The sequence below is a fragment of the Ylistrum balloti genome, unplaced genomic scaffold (assembly GCF_031769215.1).
Source record: "Ylistrum balloti isolate Yb309-2 unplaced genomic scaffold, AGI_CSIRO_Ybal_v1 Utg370454, whole genome shotgun sequence".
Classification (NCBI taxonomy): domain Eukaryota; kingdom Metazoa; phylum Mollusca; class Bivalvia; order Pectinida; family Pectinidae; genus Ylistrum; species Ylistrum balloti.
In genome coordinates, this window is record NW_026782301.1 from 316,562 (window position 1) to 335,387 (window position 18,826).

An 18,826-nucleotide genomic window follows, 5' to 3' on the forward strand; every position below is an offset into this window, starting at 1 on the left:
TCTACATTTTTTCTTTTTAAGGCTGTCTCAGACATCACATCTACATTTTTTCTTTTTAAGGCTGTCTCAGACATCACATCTACATTTTTTCTTTTTAAGGCTGTCTCAGACATCACATCTACATTTTTTCTTTTTAAGGCTGTCTCAGACACTACATCTACATTTTTTCTTTTTAAGGCTGTCTCAGACATCACATCTACAAATTTCACTATATTTTTTATTGATTATATAAACACACTTATGCTGCCCTTGTGACAACAAATACATTTAAGGTGGAATGTGAAAAAATATGAGCAAAAGATACATGAAAATGATAATGAGGTATACAAATATATAAAATTATATAGCATTTGGTTTTACATCCTATAAACGTCTAAATCTAAGGTCATTTCGGGTAAATCATACAGGTAAAATAAGTAATCACTATAAATAATAATGTAGACAATTGGCACTTACTACAGCATAAAAACTACACACTATAAATAACTACAGCATGCTATATATAGACTTTATGGCAAGGAATGGACTATACATGTCACGATTGTTCCTTCCATGTCAGGGTACAATTACAATGATGATTTTTATAGTAAATTAGCAAAATTAACATAATCTCAAAGCACACAACCCTGAATTGCTTACAGATGAAAACCATTCAGTTGGATGATGTTGTGAATAAGGCACCAAGTACTTCAATGTCATTGAAAGTCTGAACATTACCCACTAGTTATATTTTCCAGAGCATTGAGCATATGCCTGTAAATAGCATCAACATCATGTCCAATCAGAGTTCTGTATGTCTGTCTACAGAGGTAAAATTGAATGTGTTCAAGTCCCATGAATACTTAGAGTTCCAGTCCCGTAGAAATACATCCTCCAGCTGTTGTCGCACATCCCCCTCAGTTGAAGAGGTACCAGATCTGTATTGATTTATTACCAGGCCTATACCCCCAGTGTTGATGAAGTAATCACCAGACCAGTTAGATGTCCCTGAAAACAAAGCAAGTTTATATCTTTTTACCAAAGAATGTGATTTAAATTCATTACATTTACAAGTAAATAGACTACCACATATTCTGAACCAATGATAGCCTGTCTTCTTTGTCAGGTTTCAAAATTCAATATTACTTGTTTTATCTACTCTTGTAAAGAAAATAACTATAGATTTACTGGTAGATGTAAAAGTGACTATAGATTTACTGGTAGATGTAAAAGTGACCATAGATTTACTGGTAGATGTAAAAGTGACTATAGATTTACTGGTAGATGTAAAAGTGACTATAGATTTACTGGTAGATGTAAAAGTGACCATGGTAGATGTAAAAGTGACTATAGATATATTGGTAGATGTAAAGGTGACTATAGATTTACTGGTAGATGTAAAAGTGACTATAGATTTACTGGCAGATGTAAAAGTGACCTTAGATTTACTGGTAGATGTAAAAGTGACCATAGATTTACTGGTAGATGTAAAAGTGACTATAGATTTACTGGTAGATGTAAAAGTGACCATAGATTTACTGGTAGATGTAAAGGTGACTATAGATTTACTGGTAGATGTAAAAGTGACTATAGATTTACTGGTAGATGTAAAAGTGACCATAGATTTACTGGTAAATGTAAAAGTGACCATAGATTTACTGGTAGACATAAAAGTGACCATAGATTTATTGGTAGATGTAAAAGTGACTATAGATTTACTGGTAGATGTAAAAGTGACCATAGATTTACTGGTAGATGTAAAAGTGACCTTAGATTTACTGGTAGATGTAAAAGTGACCATAGATTTACTGGTAGATGTAAAAGTGACTATAGATATATTGGTAGATGTAAAAGTGACCATAGATTTACTGGTAGATGTAAAAGTGACCATAGATTTACTGGTAGATGTAAAAGTGACCATAGATTTATTGGTAGATGTAAAAGTGACTATAGATATATTGGAAGATGTAAAAGTGACCATAGATTTATTGGTAGATGTAAAAGTGACTATAGATTTACATAGATTTAGTGCTAGATGTAAAAGTGACCATAGATTTATTGGTAGATGTAAAGGTGACCATAGATTTACTGGTAGATGTAAAAGTGACTATAGATTTACTGGTAGATGTAAAAGTGACCATAGATTTACTGGTAGATGTAAAAGTGACTATAGATTTACTGGTAGATGTAAAAGTGACCATAGATTTACTGGTAGATGTAAAAGTGACTATAGATTTACTGGTAGATGTAAAAGTGACCATAGATTTACTGGTAGATGTAAAAGTGACCATAGATTTACTGGTAGATGTAAAAGTGACCATAGATTTACTGGTAGATGTAAAAGTGACTATAAATTTACTGGTGGATGTAAAAGTGACCATAGATTTATTGGTAGATGTAAAAGTGACTATAGATTTATTGGTAGATGTAAAAGTGACTATAAATTTACTGGTGGATGTAAAAGTGACCATAGATTTACTGGTAGATGTAAAAGTGACCATAGATTTACTGGTAGATGTAAAAGTGACCATAGATTTACTGGTAGATGTAAAAGTGACCATAGATTTATTGGTGGATGTAAAAGTGACTATAGATTTACTGGTGGATGTAAAAGTGACCATAGATTTATTGGTAGATGTAAAAGTGACCATAGATTTACTGGTGGATGTAAAAGTGACCATAGATTTAGTGCTAGATGTAAAAGTGACCATAGATTTACTGGTAGATGTAAAAGTGACCATAGATTTATTGGTAGATGTAAAAGTGACATAGATTTAGTGTAGATGTAAAAGTATAGATTTACTGGTAGATGTAAAAGTGACCATAGATTTACTGGTAGATGTAAAAGTGACTATAGATATATTGGTAGATGTAAAAGTGACTATAGATTTACTGGTAGATGTAAAAGTGACCATAGATTTACTGGTAGATGTAAAAGTGACCATAGATTTACTGGTAGATGTAAAAGTGACTATAGATTTACTGGTGGATGTAAAAGTGACCATAGATTTACTGGTAGATGTAAAAGTGACTATAAATTTACTGGTGGATGTAAAAGTGACCATAGATTTAGTGCTAGATGTAAAAGTGACCATAGATTTACTGGTAAATGTAAAAGTGACTATAAATTTACTGGTGGATGTAAAAGTGACCATAGATTTAGTGCTAGATGTAAAAGTGACCATAGATTTACTGGTAGATGTAAAAGTGACTATAGATTTACTGGTAGATGTAAAAGTGACCATAGATTTAGTGGTAGATGTAAAAGTGACTATAGATTTAATGGTAGATGTAAAAGTAATACATCAGCCAGCAGCCAGTATAAAATCCTATCCACATACAGATATATATGTATTCTGTTATACACACATACAGATAGATATGTATTCTGTTATACACACATACAGATAGATATGTATTCTGTTATACACACATACAGATAGATATGTATTCTGTTATACACACATACAGATAGATATGTATTCTGTTATACACACATACAGATGTGTATGTATTCTGTTATACACACATACAGATAGATATGTATTCTGTTATACACACATACAGATGTGTATGTATTCTGTTATACACACATACAGTTATACACACATACAGATATGTATGTATTCTGTTATACACACATACAGATATGTATGTATTCTGTTATACCCACATACAGATAGATATGTATTCTGTTATACACACATACAGATAGATATGTATTCTGTTATACACACATACAGATATGTATGTATTCTGTTATACCCACATACAGATATGTATGTATTCTGTTATACCCACATACAGATAGATATGTATTCTGTTATACTGTACCTATGTATGCTGTTTTATCAGTGACCATGTATTTGTTGTGGTTGACACGTCCATAAGGAATCTTCCTCTGAGAATCGGTGAAAGCTGGCACTTCAAAAATTTTCTGAAAGAGAAAGATGCAAATATTACTAGTAATTGGTATGCTGAAAATAAAAAGGAAGAGTTATGTCCCTTGTGGTAAGAGACCTCATGGTATATCTTGACAAGACTTGAATGTGGTTCCCAAAAATAATTCAAATGAAAATATGAATATATGATTGAGGTAAGAGCTATTCCAGTAAAACATCTGCATGACCCTAGGATCCATAGTTATTATCCTGCTTATAACTAATAGTAATTAAAATCCTGACAATTCTTTGCATGTTACCCCATGCAGTATTTTCACTATGAAAACCCTTCTGAGAATGATGTGGTGTATTTCTCTTGATAGACTGATATGTTGAAGGACACTCAAGGGCAAAATCAACACTACGTAAAAAATAATGCAAGAAAAAACTTTAACAATACTGTCTACAATGGACACATACAACAATATTGTCTACAGTGGACACATACAACAATATTGTCTACAATGGACACATACAACAATATTGTCTACAATGGACACATACAACAATATTGTCTACAATGGACACATACAACAATATTGTCTACAATGGACACATACAACAATATTGTCTACAATGGACACATACAACAAAATTGTCTACAATGGACACATACAACAATACTGTCTACAATGGACACATACAACAATATTGTCTACAATGGACACATACAACAATACTGTCTACAATGGACACATACAACAATACTGTCTACAATGGACACATACAACAATACTGTCTACAATGGACACATACAACAATACTGTCTACAATGGACACATACAACAATATTGTCTACAATGGACACATACAACAATATTGTCTACAATGGACACATACAACAATATTGTCTACAATGGACACATACAACAAAATTGTCTACAATGGACACATACAACAATATTGTCTACAATGGACACATACAACAAAATTGTCTACAATGGACACATACAACAATACTGCCTACAATGGACACATACAACAATACTGTCTACAATGGACACATACAACAATACTGTCTACAATGGACACATACAACAATACTGTCTACAATGGACACATACAACAATACTGTCTACAATGGACACATACAACAATACTGTCTACAATGGACACATACAACAATACTGTCTACAATGGACACATACAACAAAATTGTCTACAATGGACACATACAACAATATTGTCTACAATGGACACATACAACAATATTGTCTACAATGGACACATACAACAAAATTGTCTACAATGGACACATACAACAATATTGTCTACAATGGACACATACAACAATATTTTAGTATATTATTTGTACAAGTGCACTAATGAAAGATATATATATATCTGTATACATGCATATCATTGTAATGGAAAATTAAAAAAGAAGACTAGGATTTTAACAACTTACCACAGTTATGTCTATTTCGGGATAACATTTAAACTGCAGGTCATTGAGAGAACTCAAATAGATCTTCATGTCATTCCAGGTGTGTTGCCAATAGCTAATCAATAGGTGAACTTTGACCTTGCGATTAAAGGCTGCTCGGCGAAATGCATCATCTATTACTGGCCAGTAACTATAAAGAGTTAGAGATTATAACCTCAGGCATTTCTACAGAATATATATGTATATATATATTTGATATCTCATAATTGTTAGGACACAATTCTTAGTTAATGACACAAAGTAAAAAATAAGGCAGCTGAAAACTGAACAGTGTACATATACAAGATTTTGATCTTGCTGAAACCCACACTATCTCAGAGGGCCTGTATCATTCACTTGGACATTCAAGTCAATAATACAAAACTTCACATTTCTTTAGAAGGAAAATATTTCCCCTGAGCCTCACCCCACAACTTTACAACTTTACCACTTCCCTAATAATGGGGACAGAGATCAGTTGTTAATCTCTTGATGTCAAGCAATGCTATTACGTTAAGGAATGGCAATATCAATGGCTTCAAAGATATAATCAGTCCTGAGGTGGGACCAGACCTCAGGACAAATTATCAGTTATGATTGTGTTTATCTCCTGATGCTCAGCATTGTTAAAGTTATTCAATAGGGATCTCTGTTTTAAACAGTCAAATATCCAAATGAATTGTTGATGGTGTAGAGTAATCATATGAAAATGAACTAAATCTACTTGGGGGTTAGATTTTCCCTGTTTAGCCACACCAACACTTTATACAAAACTGATTTACCTTTACCCAAGCATAATTCAGACCAATTACGCACAATATCCTGCAATTCCCAAAGAACAAGACAGATTTTAAAGGAATTGTTGGTTTACGGCCCCAGGGGGTCAGACCTAGAGAGAGTTGGTTCCACTTTCTCCAAGGATGCTTCAGACCACAAAATATAAAGTAAGAGTTAACTGATAAAAGGGTATCCTAGTTCTGCTAAAATTTACATTTTAAACCAATTTTTTCTGCTCAACAACTTTTGTTTTTGTTTCAGAAAACCAATAACTGTACTTACACTCGTGGGTTAGTGAACTGTGATGTAGGGAAATAGTCAATCTGTACTAACACTTGTGGGTTAGTGAACTGTGTTGGAGGCAAATAGTCAATCTGTACTTACACTTGTGGGTTAGTGAACTGTGTTGTAGGGAAATAGTCAATCTGTACTAAACTCGTGGGTTAGTGAACTGTGTTGTAGGGAAATAGTCAATCTGTACTTACACTCATGGGTTAGTGAACTGTGTTGTAGGGAAATAGTCAATCTGTACTAACACTCGTGGGTTAGTGAACTGTGTTGTAGGGAAATAGTCAATCTGTACTTACACTCGTGGGTTAGTGAACTGTGTTGTAGGGAAATAGTCAATCTGTACTAACACTCGTGGGTTAGTGAACTGTGTTGTAGGGAAATAGTCAATCTGTACTAACACTCGTGGGTTAGTGAACTGTGTTGTAGGGAAATAGTCAATCTGTACTTACACTCGTGGGTTAGTGAACTGTGTTGTAGGGAAATAGTCAATCTGTACTTACACTCGTGGGTTAGTGAACTGTGTTGTAGGGAAATAGTCAATCTGTACTTACACTTGTGGGTTAGTAAACTGTGTTGTAGGGAAATAGTCAATCTGTACTTACACTCGTTGGTTAGTGAACTGTGTTGTAGGGAAATAGTCAATCTGTACTTACACTCATGGGTTAGTGAACTGTGATGTAGGGAAATAGTCAATCTGTACTTACACTCGTGGGTTAGTGAACTGTGTTGTAGGGAAATAGTCAATCTGTACTTACACTTGTGGGTTAGTAAACTGTGTTGTAGGGAAATAGTCAATCTGTACTTACACTCGTTGGTTAGTGAACTGTGTTGTAGGGAAATAGTCAATCTGTACTTACACTCATGGGTTAGTGAACTGTGATGTAGGGAAATAGTCAATCTGTACTTACACTCGTGGGTTAGTGAACTGTGTTGTAGGGAAATAGGCAATCTGTACTTACACTCATGGGTTAGTGAACTGTGTGTAGGGAAATAGTCAATCTGTACTCACACTTGTGGGTTAGTAAACTGTGTTGTAGGGAAATAGTCAATCTGTACTTACACTCATGGGTTAGTGAACTGTGTTGTAGGGAAATAGGCAATCTGTACTTACACTCGTGGGTTAGTGAACTGTGTTGTAGGGAAATAGGCAATCTGTACTTACACTCATGGGTTAGTGAACTGTGTGTAGGGAAATAGTCAATCTGTACTCACACTTGTGGGTTAGTAAACTGTGTTGTAGGGAAATAGTCAATCTGTACTTACACTCATGGGTTAGTGAACTGTGTGTAGGGAAATAGTCAATCTGTACTCACACTTGTGGGTTAGTGAACTGTGTTGTAGGGAAATAGGCAATCTGTACTTACACTTGTGAGTTAGTAAACTGTGTTGTAGGGAAATAGTCAATCTATACTTACACTTGTGGGTTAGTGAACTGTGTGTAGGGAAATAGTCAATCTGTACTTACACTCGTGGGTTAGTAAACTGTGTTGTAGGGAAATAGTCAATCTGTACTTACACTCGTTGGTTAGTGAACTGTGTTGTAGGGAAATAGTCAATCTGTACTTACACTCATGGGTTAGTAAACTGTGTTGTAGGGAAATAGTCAATCTGTACTTACACTCGTGGGTTAGTGAACTGTGTGTAGGGAAATAGTCAATCTATACTAACACTCGTGGGTTAGTGAACTGTGTTGGAGGCAAATAGTCAATCAGTACTTACACTTGTGGGTTAGTGAACTGTGTTGTAGGGAAATAGTCAATCAGTACTTACATTCGTGGGTTAGTGAACTGTGTTGTAGGGAAATAGTCAATCTGTACTTACACTTGTGAGTTAGTGAACTGTGTTGTAGGCAAATAGTCAATCTGTACTTACACTTGTGGGTTAGTGAACTGTGTTGTAGGGAAATAGTCAATCTGTACTTACACTTGTGGGTTAGTGAACTGTGTGTAGGGAAATAATCAATCTGTACGTACATTCGTGGGTTAGTGAACTGTGTTGTAGGGAAATAGTCAATCTGTACTTACACTTGTGAGTTAGTGAACTGTGTTGTAGGCAAATAGTCAATCAGTACTTACACTTGTGGGTTAGTGAACTGTGTTGTAGGGAAATAGTCAATCAGTACTTACACTTGTGGGTTAGTGAACTGTGTTGTAGGGAAATAGTCAATCTGTACTTACACTCGTGGGTTAGTGAACTGTGTTGTAGGGAAATAGGCAATCTGTACTTACACTCATGGGTTAGTGAACTGTGTTGTAGGGAAATAGTCAATCAGTACTTACACTTGTGGGTTAGTGAACTGTGTTGTAGGGAAATAGTCAATCTGTACTTACATTCGTGGGTTAGTGAACTGTGTTGTAGGGAAATAGTCAATCTGTACTTACACTTGTGAGTTAGTGAACTGTGTTGTAGGCAAATAGTCAATCTGTACTTACACTTGTGGGTTAGTGAACTGTGTGTAGGGAAATAGTCAATCTGTACTTACACTCGTGGGTTAGTGAACTGAGTTGTAGGCAAATAGTCAATCAGTACTTACACTCGTGGGTTAGTGAACTGTGTTGTAGGGAAATAGTCAATCTGTACTTACACTCGTGGGTTAGTGAACTGTGTTGTAGGCAAATAGTCAATCAGTACTTACACTCGTGGGTTAGTGAACTGTGTTGTAGGGAAATAGTCAATCTGTACTTACACTCGTGGGTTAGTGAACTGTGTTGTAGGCAAATAGTCAATCTGTACTTACACTTGTGGGTTATTGAACTGTGTGTAGGGAAATAGTCAATCTGTACTTACACTCATGGGTTAGTGAACTGTGTTGTAGGCAAATAGTCAATCTGTACTTACAATTGTGGGTTAGTGAACTGTGTTGTAGGCAAATAGTCAATCTGTACTTACACTTGTGGGTTAGTGAACTGTGTTGGAGGCAAATAGTCAATCTGTACTTACACTCGTGGGTTAGTGAACTGTGTGTAGGGAAATAGTCAATCTGTACTAAACTCGTGGGTTAGTGAACTGTGATGAAGGGAAATAGTCAATCTGTACTAAACTCGTGGGTTAGTGAACTGTGATGAAGGGAAATAGTCAATCTGTACTAACACTCGTGGGTTAGTGAACTGTGATGAAGGGAAATAGTCAATCTGTACTTACACTCGTGGGTTAGTGAACTGTGTTGTAGGGAAATAGTCAATCTGTACTTACACTCATGGGTTAGTGAACTGTGTGTAGGGAAATAGTCAATCTGTACTAACACTCGTGGGTTAGTGAACTGTGTGTAGGGAAATAGTCAATCTGTACTTACACTCGTGGGTTAGTGAACTGTGTTGTAGGGAAATAGTCAATCTGTACTAACACTCGTGGGTTAGTGAACTGTGTTGTAGGGAAATAGTCAAATCTGTACTTACACTCGTGGGTTAGTGAACTGTGATGAAGGGAAATAGTCAATCTGTACTAACACTCGTGGGTTAGTGAACTGTGATGAAGGGAAATAGTCAATCTGTACTTACACTCGTGGGTTAGTGAACTGTGATGAAGGGAAATAGTCAATCTGTACTTACACTCGTGGGTTAGTGAACTGTGATGAAGGGAAATAGTCAATCTATACTTACACTCGTGGGTTAGTGAACTGTGTTGTAGGGAAATAGTCAATCTGTACTTACACTCGTGGGTTATTGAACTGTGTTGTAGGGAAATAGTCAATCTGTACTTACACTCATGGGTTAGTGAACTGTGTGTAGGGAAATAGTCAATCTGTACTAACACTCGTGGGTTAGTGAACTGTGTGTAGGGAAATAGTCAATCTGTACTTACACTCGTGGGTTAGTGAACTGTGTTGTAGGGAAATAGTCCATGACTGCAACATAAACAAATTGCTCTGCCATATTGATGATATCCACAATGGCATTAACATCAATGGTCCTTCCAACAGGGCAAAATGGAGGTGGTGAACTCTGCAGGAAACAACATGACCCCTGGTTATGTGGTGATCCTGAGATTCAGAAAACTCCACCCAATGAAACCACTGTTAAGATTGTTCTTGGCTTGATTTGTATAATTCATCATTATAATATTCACCTTCTAAAATGATGCACAAAAAAAGGATAAAAATCTGAGATGGAAGAATAGATCTAGTTATCACATCGAAAAAGATAAAAATCTGAGATGGAAGAATAGATCTAGTTATCACATCGAAAAAGATAAAAATCTGAGATGGAAGAATAGATCTAGTTATCACATCGAAAAAGATAAAAATCTGAGATGGAAGAGTAGATCTAGTTATCACATCGAAAAAGATAAAAATCTGAGATGGAAGAGTAGATCTAGTTATCACATCGAAAAAGATAAAAATCTGAGATGGAAGAGTAGATCTAGTTATCACATCGAAAAAGATAAAAATCTGAGATGGAAGAGTAGATCTAGTTATCACATGGAAAAAGATAAAAATCTGAGATGGAAGAGAGTAGATCTAGTTATCACATCGAAAAAGATAAAAATCTGAGATGGAAGAGAGTAGATCTAGTTATCACATCGAAAAAGATAAAAATCTGAGATGGAAGAGTAGATCTAGTTATCACATCGAAAAAGATTAAAATCTGAGATGGAAGAGTAGATCTAGTTATCACATCGAAAAAGATAAAAATCTGAGATGGAAGAGTAGATCTAGTTATCACATCGAAAAAGATAAAAATCTGAGATGGAAGAGTAGATCTAGTTATCACATCGAAAAAGATAAAAATCTGAGATGGAAGAGTAGATCTAGTTATCACATGGAAAAAGATAAAAATCTGAGATGGAAGAGTAGATCTAGTTATCACATCATAAGATAAAAATCTGAGATGGAAGAGTAGATCTAGTTATCACATCGAAAAAGATAAAAATCTGAGATGGAAGAGAGTAGATCTAGTTATCACATCGAAAAAGATAAAAAATCGCCTTGCTCCCATTTATTATGAAGTTGTGTTGCAGATATGATTTTCTATCTATAGCAATAGTGACCTTAAGGTTGACCCTGGCACAATGAAACATTACCTTTGTCATTGTATTATGATACTTGACCAATAGGTGAAGTTTGATTAAAATAGTTTGAGAAATGAGGTTGCTAGAGTGATGACAAAAGAGAACATATGTATGTACACATATATACGAAAGGAATGCTATATCCCTCCGCGATCGCTGCAGGGGGATAATGAACCAAGCTCAAGTGAACTTATACAGACTTATCAAATGATTTTTTAATTCATATGCAAAGTTACTTACAGAGATGTAAGTGGTGGCAGCCACTTTTGAATCATTGAAGGTGATGTCCATTGAGTGGTTATTGTTAATGTTTGTGTCGTAAGATATCGGCCACTGGGCAGGGACCTTTGCTCCTGGAAGTCCTAAATCCCAATAAACATCAAATAATTTCCCCATGTCCCTTGCCATACAAGGACAGTTAGAGATTAAGGCTCCCATCTCCTTTACCTGTCAATACAATAAGATTATACTAGTTTTTATGGCGTAGTTTTAAAAACCTGCTTCAAACGCCAGATTGGCTGACTCGTTTAATCTTTGCAATTTGTGTTGAATCAAGAATTTCAAACATTATGAATGTAAGAATCAAGTTAATAACATTGACTACTTCTGAGATGAAAATACATGTATTCCAATCATTTTAATAGTAATCACACTTGTAAGTAGTTCTAACAATTAATGTTCCTATTCAATCTATCTTATGTGTGATTTAACCTTCTTCTCAAAATCATACTTTGTTAAGTGAAGTTTAGAGAAAATACTCATTGGAGTTTACAAATACACTAACTTGGGTTAGTGACCTCCAGTCCAAGTTAGCACTTCCTACTTAAAAATGTTTATGGTTTACAAATACACTAACTTGGGTTAGTGACCTCCAGTCCAAGTTAGCACTTCCTACTTAAAAATGTTTATGGTTTACAAATACACTAACTTGGGTTAGTGACCTCCAGTCCAAGTTAGCACTTCCTACTTAAAAATGTTTATGGTTTACAAATACACTAACTTGGGTTAGTGACCTCCAGTCCAAGTTAGCACTTCCTACGTAAAAATGTTTACGATCAATCAGCCACATCTTCGTGTGTATGATGCCGTTTCCCATCAGACTATCAAAGTCAAGAGTCCTCACTTCGGCTCCAGCTGTTGATGAACACAGTTCATAACTAAATCAATAACTATCCCTGCTGTTGATGAATATAAATCATTAATATTTTTAAAGATAATTCTATTTTCTGTGTATATTTCACCAGTGTAAAAGGTGTACTTAATTACTGTGTGTTATTTTCTGTGTATATTTCACCAGTGTAAAAGGTGTACTTAATTACTGTGTGTATCTCATTTATATATATCTATTTAGCACTTCTTGCTGGGCTATCTTGTTACGTAACAGGTTTTCTTGTGATTTTGATCAAATAAACATATAGGTCCACACCAATATATTTTTTAAAATGAGATACTAATACGTATAATAACATACCATATTTGGCAAGGTCGCGAGTGTTGTTATAATAACCACCATCTGGTTTGTTCTGGGCAATCTTTATCTTCAGTTTTCTGTCACGGCCTGCGGCCATCAAAGTGCTCAGAACACTCTCCCCCTGACAATCAAGTGCAATATTATCAATTTGCCCATGGCATTTAAATTTGATAAGTTAAGTTAGCTGGAGATGTTGTAGTATCAATATTGTATATGACTAACAGTTATAAATCAAATAAGAATAAAATATACTAAAGGAATAAAGACACACAGGTTAAACTTTGAAGATGATTCTAGGCAAGACGTCAAGGAAAATGTTCAATATTTTTAAGTAAGAATGAAGATTAATCCATACAGAATAAACTGCAAAATCAGCGATTTTAATCTAGTAAGTGATTAAGGAGTAATTGAAGGGAAATGAAAGGGAACTCTGTAATCTGTAATGTCCTCCATTCGCTCTCTCTACAGCCCTGATTTTCCTAGACATGGAGTCATTCTTCCAACAGGGCTGCTTGCAGTTGGGCCAGATTAACAGGGGGCGGCTGGCGTAATCGAACCTGTCTGTCCAACTGGTCCCACAAGTGCTCAATAGGGGAAAGGTTGGGAAAAGTCACGACAGATCCTCGCTACATGGGGTCAAGCATTATGCTGTTGAAATGTGAGTTGTTTTGCAGCAATAATGGGACAACATTGGGTTGGAGGATCTCATCTCTATACTTAGTGGCAGTTAAATTACCCCTTACCACAACCAGTGGTGATTGAACTCCATGTGAGAGTCCTCCCCACCTATCCATCTCTAGTATGAAGCAGTCAGCAAAACGTTCCCCACAACATTGGTATACCCGGTACACAACTTCAAACATTTGCTCAAAATAGAGTGAGCCAAGACTCATCAGTAAACAAGACCCGCCTCCACTACCTCAATGGGAATATTCTGGGGGCACGTGTTGCCATCAAAAACATACAAGTCTGGTGACAAGTGGCAGTAAGAGGCAGACCTACAAACAGGTGACCACAGACTGACAGCCCACAATCATTTCTTTTTAGTTTGGATAGGACGGTTATGAGTACCTATGGTATGAGGAGCATAGTCAGTGGCAGTAAAGTGCTGATCGCACAAATGCGCGAGACGAATAAACCTGTCCTGACATTGTGATATCACATGCGGACGCCCAGACCGAGGTCTGACAGCAAACTGCCCAGATTCCCTCAGACATCTAACAAGACATTCTATAGAGTAAATATGGACATTGAAATGTCTGGCAACCTGTATTTGCCATTGACCTTGCATAACCATCACAACTGCCTGAACTCTCTGAGCTTCCATCAGCTGTGTCATTGCTTAAAGCTATCAGAAATTAATCAAAATATCAGAAAATGATGCGTCTCTTCCTCATGGTATGACAAGCAGTGTAACTCAATGTCACAACACTGCTGTGCATGAGATTTTCCCGTTTCATGCTTTCCCCAGAAGACATCATCACACAATACAATAATGCAATATTTGATACAGGACCATGTGCACTGTAATCTAGAGAGTTGCTTGATCAATTTTTGAACAACATGTTTGCAAGTTATTGCAATTAATGTCACCCTGTGTTTCTTTATCCCTTAAGTATACAAATCTGTATAATATTATAATAGTATGTTTATCTATCTCTTAGCTGGAGTTGTGGTATATTGTATATCTACCATCCAGCTACCATACCTACCAGCTGGAATTGTTTTGGTATGTTACCTGCCAGTTGGATATGTTATGGTATGCTTCTGCTAGTTGGAGTTATTATGGTACGAAAATACCAGCTGAGGTTGTGCTATGCACCTGCCAGCTAGAGTTGTTATGGTACACATCTACCAACTTGAGATGTGGTATGTACCTACCATATGAAGTTGTTATAGTATGCACCTACCATCTGAAGTTGTTATAGTATGCACCAACCATCTAGAGATTTTGTGGTACATACATGCCAGCTGGAGTTGTTATGGTATGTACCTACCATCTGGAGAATTTGTGGTATATACCTGCCAGCTGGAGTTGTTATAGTATGCACCTACCATCTAGAGATTTTGTGGTACATACATGCCAGCTGGAGTTGTTATGGTATGTACCTACCATCTGGAGAATTTGTGGTACATACCTGCCAGCTGGAGTTGTTATGGTACATACCTGCCAGCTGGAGTTGTTACGGTATCTACCATCTATAGAATTTGTGGTACATATCTGCCAGCTGGAGTTGTTGTGGTATGTACCTACCATCTGGAGAATTTGTGGTATATACCTGCCAGCTGGAGTTGTTATGGTATGTACCTACCATCTAGAGATTTTGTGGTACATACCTGCCAGCTGGAGTTGTTATGGTATCTACCATCTAGAGAATTTGATGTACATACCTGCCAGCTGGAGTTGTTATGGTACATACCTGCCAGCTGGAGTTGTTATGGTATATACCTGCCAGCTGGAGTTGTTATGGTACATACCTGCCAGCTGGAGTTGTTATGGTATCTACCATCTAGAGAATTTGATGTACATACCTGCCATCTGGAGTTGTTATGGTATGTACCTACCATCTGGAGAATTTGTGGTACATACCTGCCAGCTGGAGTTGTTATGGTACATACCTGCCAGCTGGAGTTGTTACGGTATCTACCATCTATAGAATTTGTGGTACATACCTGCCAGCTGGAGTTGTTGTGGTATGTACCTACCATCTGGAGAATTTAATATACATACCTGCCAGCTGGAGTTGTTATGGTATGTACCTACCATCTGGAGAATTTGTGGTACATACCTGCCAGCTGGAGTTGTTATGGTACATACCTGCCAGCTTGAGTCATCGTGGTATCCGATATCTGATCCATTGAGAGTCCAATAGTAGGAGGCAATTTCTATCTGTGAAGTGGCCATTTTCATGAGGTCTATGAGAGCGGAGTATGTTGACGGGTGGGAGGGGGACCCTGCAGGATAGGTCAGGTTGTCAGGTATACTCTCTACCAAGGTTATTCTGTAACAAGCATTGATTCAATAATTATGTTTACAAATATAATCTGGAAGCTAGAAAAAAATAGTTCATTTTAGAATCCCTGAACATTGTGTCTTCTTTATAGGGTTTTAAATGGTTGAACTTGATTTGGTATACTAATTGATCAGTTGAGATAAGCACCACAAAATAAAGCTAGCAGTTAATACCCTCATTTTTTAAATAACATCCCCATTAGTCTTTTGTATTTAAAATATGTTGTCTATACATGTTGTACACTTCCACTTTGTTCATAGAAAAATGTCTTTCTTTTTAAATATAAATTGTACATATAGAGCTATATAAAGAACACATACACTATCCTCTTTTATTGAATACTATACAGTTGTTAATATTTGCAGAGGAGTTAACTCCCCTTTAATCACTGTCAATAAAGATAGAGCAGAATCAAACAGCCAGTGAACATTTGGACAGTAGAAAATATCTGGTCTGTATATATGGACATCATTTCTAAGACATTAGCAAACCTCTATACTGGTGAACAAGCCCAAACTAGAACAACAGTGAAATATTAGCAAAGTGACATTAATACAACACAACAAGGGAAAAATTCCACCATGAATCAAAGATTTCAGAACAGAATATAGTATTTAATAGATGTTTGCTTTGAGGTTTGATATTATACACTGTTAGATACAGTGTGTAATACAACACAGTATATGTCAACAAGGACACCTCTAAATCAGCTTAGCTTGTAGAGTGTCTTCAGTCAAAGTCCAACAACATGTAAGTACACAAATCCTAAAGTCATCTTGTACAAACAACTTGTAGATGAATAATCATATATAAGTCAGCATGAAGTATCTGACATTCCTTCAAATAAAATTAATTGTATAAACTTAATGTTCATTAGGAGAAGATAAAAAAATTTAAATCATATAATTAACAAGAGAGTCACATGAGATAAGCAATATTGAATATAAAGATTTAAATAACCAATATTATGCTCAAAAATACAATTTTTCCATGAAAATTACAGTAAAGTCTAAAAAAAAAAAATTATTTTGGTAATTAAAAAACCTTAAGATGCTTCCATTCATGAAGAATATTTGATTCTACCAGATTTTTGAAATCTGAGTCCATTTGACGCCTTTTGGCCCCACTCATCAACCCTGGGGGTCAATCAGGATAAAAATGGGCATTCAATCAAGCTGTCACTCTTAACTCATAATTCTAAACAAGTCTGAAATATATCCTATGAAAATTAAACAAATTATGCAAAAAATCTAGTTTTTCTATATAAACTTTAATAAAATTTACCCCCCTCCCCATGAAATTTACAATTTTAGTAAAGCACCTTAAGATGCTTCCATTCATGAAGAGTATTTGATTCTACCATATCTGGCTCTTGAGAGGAAGATTTTTGAAATCTGAGTCAATTTGACCCCTTTTGGCCCTGCTCCTCAAGTCCCTGGGAGGTGGGGACTACAATTCACAATTTTGGTTCATCTCATTTCATTGAAATTGGATCAGGGGTTTTTGAGAAGAAGTCAAAAAGTGTTAAATTGTTTACGCATGCAGGACCCACACAACGCATGACCCACGGGGCTGGATGAAGGGTATTAGAATAGGTCACCACGAGACATTGTCTCAGGTAGCCTAAGAAAAAGGCCTATTTATAATGTAGCCCTGGTGTCTTCACTTGTTCCCTGCAGCTATTTGTTTACTGGTTACTAATCTAATTTCTGTAAATTTTTAAGTGGAGAAGAAGAATTCATTTGAAATAGGACCATTATCAGAAAATGTTAATCAGTTAATAAGGGAAGAGGCTCTTTGAAGAATCTATGCATGTTACTTTAAAAGTTGGTCAAGGTCATTCTGATAGATCCAAAACTGCTTAATTCTTTATTCCAGTATGTCACAAGTCAAGTATGACACAGCTGGGCTTCCTTGAATCGTAAACAATCAAAGTCATTGACTTCAACATAAGTGATATATATATAGCCCATTGTCCCCACAGTTATACTGGATAAAACTTGTGACAATGAGCCTCTTTGATATGATGAGGAATTTAAAAGAGGTTTTAAAGAAAAAATAATCAACAGACAAATTGAAACCAGTAAAGCCAAGTGTAAATATTTCTAACACTGACTGTTGATTACACATAAAGATGTCCAGCTGTTACAGTTTATATCTGTTGTGTTTATCAAATACACCTGTTAAATGTTTATTTTGTACCTGTTTTATCAGCAGTATCACACGAGATCTGTACAGGTGGGAGGGGTACCACTAATAATGTAAGCTATAGATCTAGTGTGGTACTGAGGATGAACACTTAGACACAGAGATCTGTACAGGTGGGAGGGGTACCACTAGTAATGTAAGCATTAGATCTAGTGTGGTACTGAGGTTGAACACTTAGACACAGAGATCTGTACAGATGGGAGGGGTACCACTAGTAATGTAAGCTATAGATCTAGTGTGGTACTGAGGCTGAACACAGAGATCTGTACAGGTGGGAGGGGTACCACTAGTAATGTAAGCTATAGATCTAGTATGGTACTGAGGCTGAACACAGAGATCTGTACAGGTGGGAGGGGTACCACTAGTAATGTAAGCTATAGATCTAGTGTGGTACTGAGGCTGAACATAGAGATCTGTACAGGTGGGAGGGGTACCACTAGTAATGTAAGCTATAGATCTAGTGTGGTACTGAGGCTGAACACAGAGATCTGTACAGGTGGGAGGGGTACCACTAGTAATGTAAGCTATAGATCTAGTGTGGTACTGAGGCTGAACACTTAGACACAGAGATCTGTACAGGTGGGAGGGGTACCACTAGTAATGTAAGCTATAGATCTAGTGTGGTACTGAGGCTGTAACACTAGTGTGGTTGAGGCTGAACACAGAGATCTGTACAGGTGGGAGGGGTACCACTAGTAATGTAAGCTATAGA

General features: G+C 36.3%; 1 protein-coding gene across 1 annotated transcript; it reads right to left on the bottom strand.

Moving 5' to 3' along the window:
* Positions 1-257: 257 nt before the first annotated feature.
* Positions 258-16,681, bottom strand: LOC132555137 (5'-3' exonuclease PLD3-like). Its single transcript, XM_060219487.1, has 9 exons — positions 16,665-16,681; positions 15,711-15,894; positions 12,893-13,013; positions 12,422-12,555; positions 11,662-11,868; positions 10,216-10,355; positions 5,329-5,497; positions 3,814-3,916; positions 258-987 (listed from the first exon to the last, which is right to left on the bottom strand). Exons 1-9 carry the CDS (start codon positions 16,679-16,681, stop codon positions 782-784), a joined length of 1,281 nt encoding a protein of 426 aa, XP_060075470.1. The 3' UTR covers positions 258-781.
* Positions 16,682-18,826: the final 2,145 nt, after the last annotated feature.

Excerpts from the sequence above, each read along its gene's own strand:
- LOC132555137 (XM_060219487.1), bottom strand. Across the intron at positions 11,869-12,421 it reads ACTGGAGGTCACTAACCCAA|GTAAAGGAGATGGGAGCCTT; the intron begins GTTAGTGTATTT and ends TTGTATTGACAG. Across the intron at positions 10,356-11,661 it reads CTGCCACCACTTACATCTCT|AGTTCACCACCTCCATTTTG; the intron begins GTAAGTAACTTT and ends TGTTTCCTGCAG.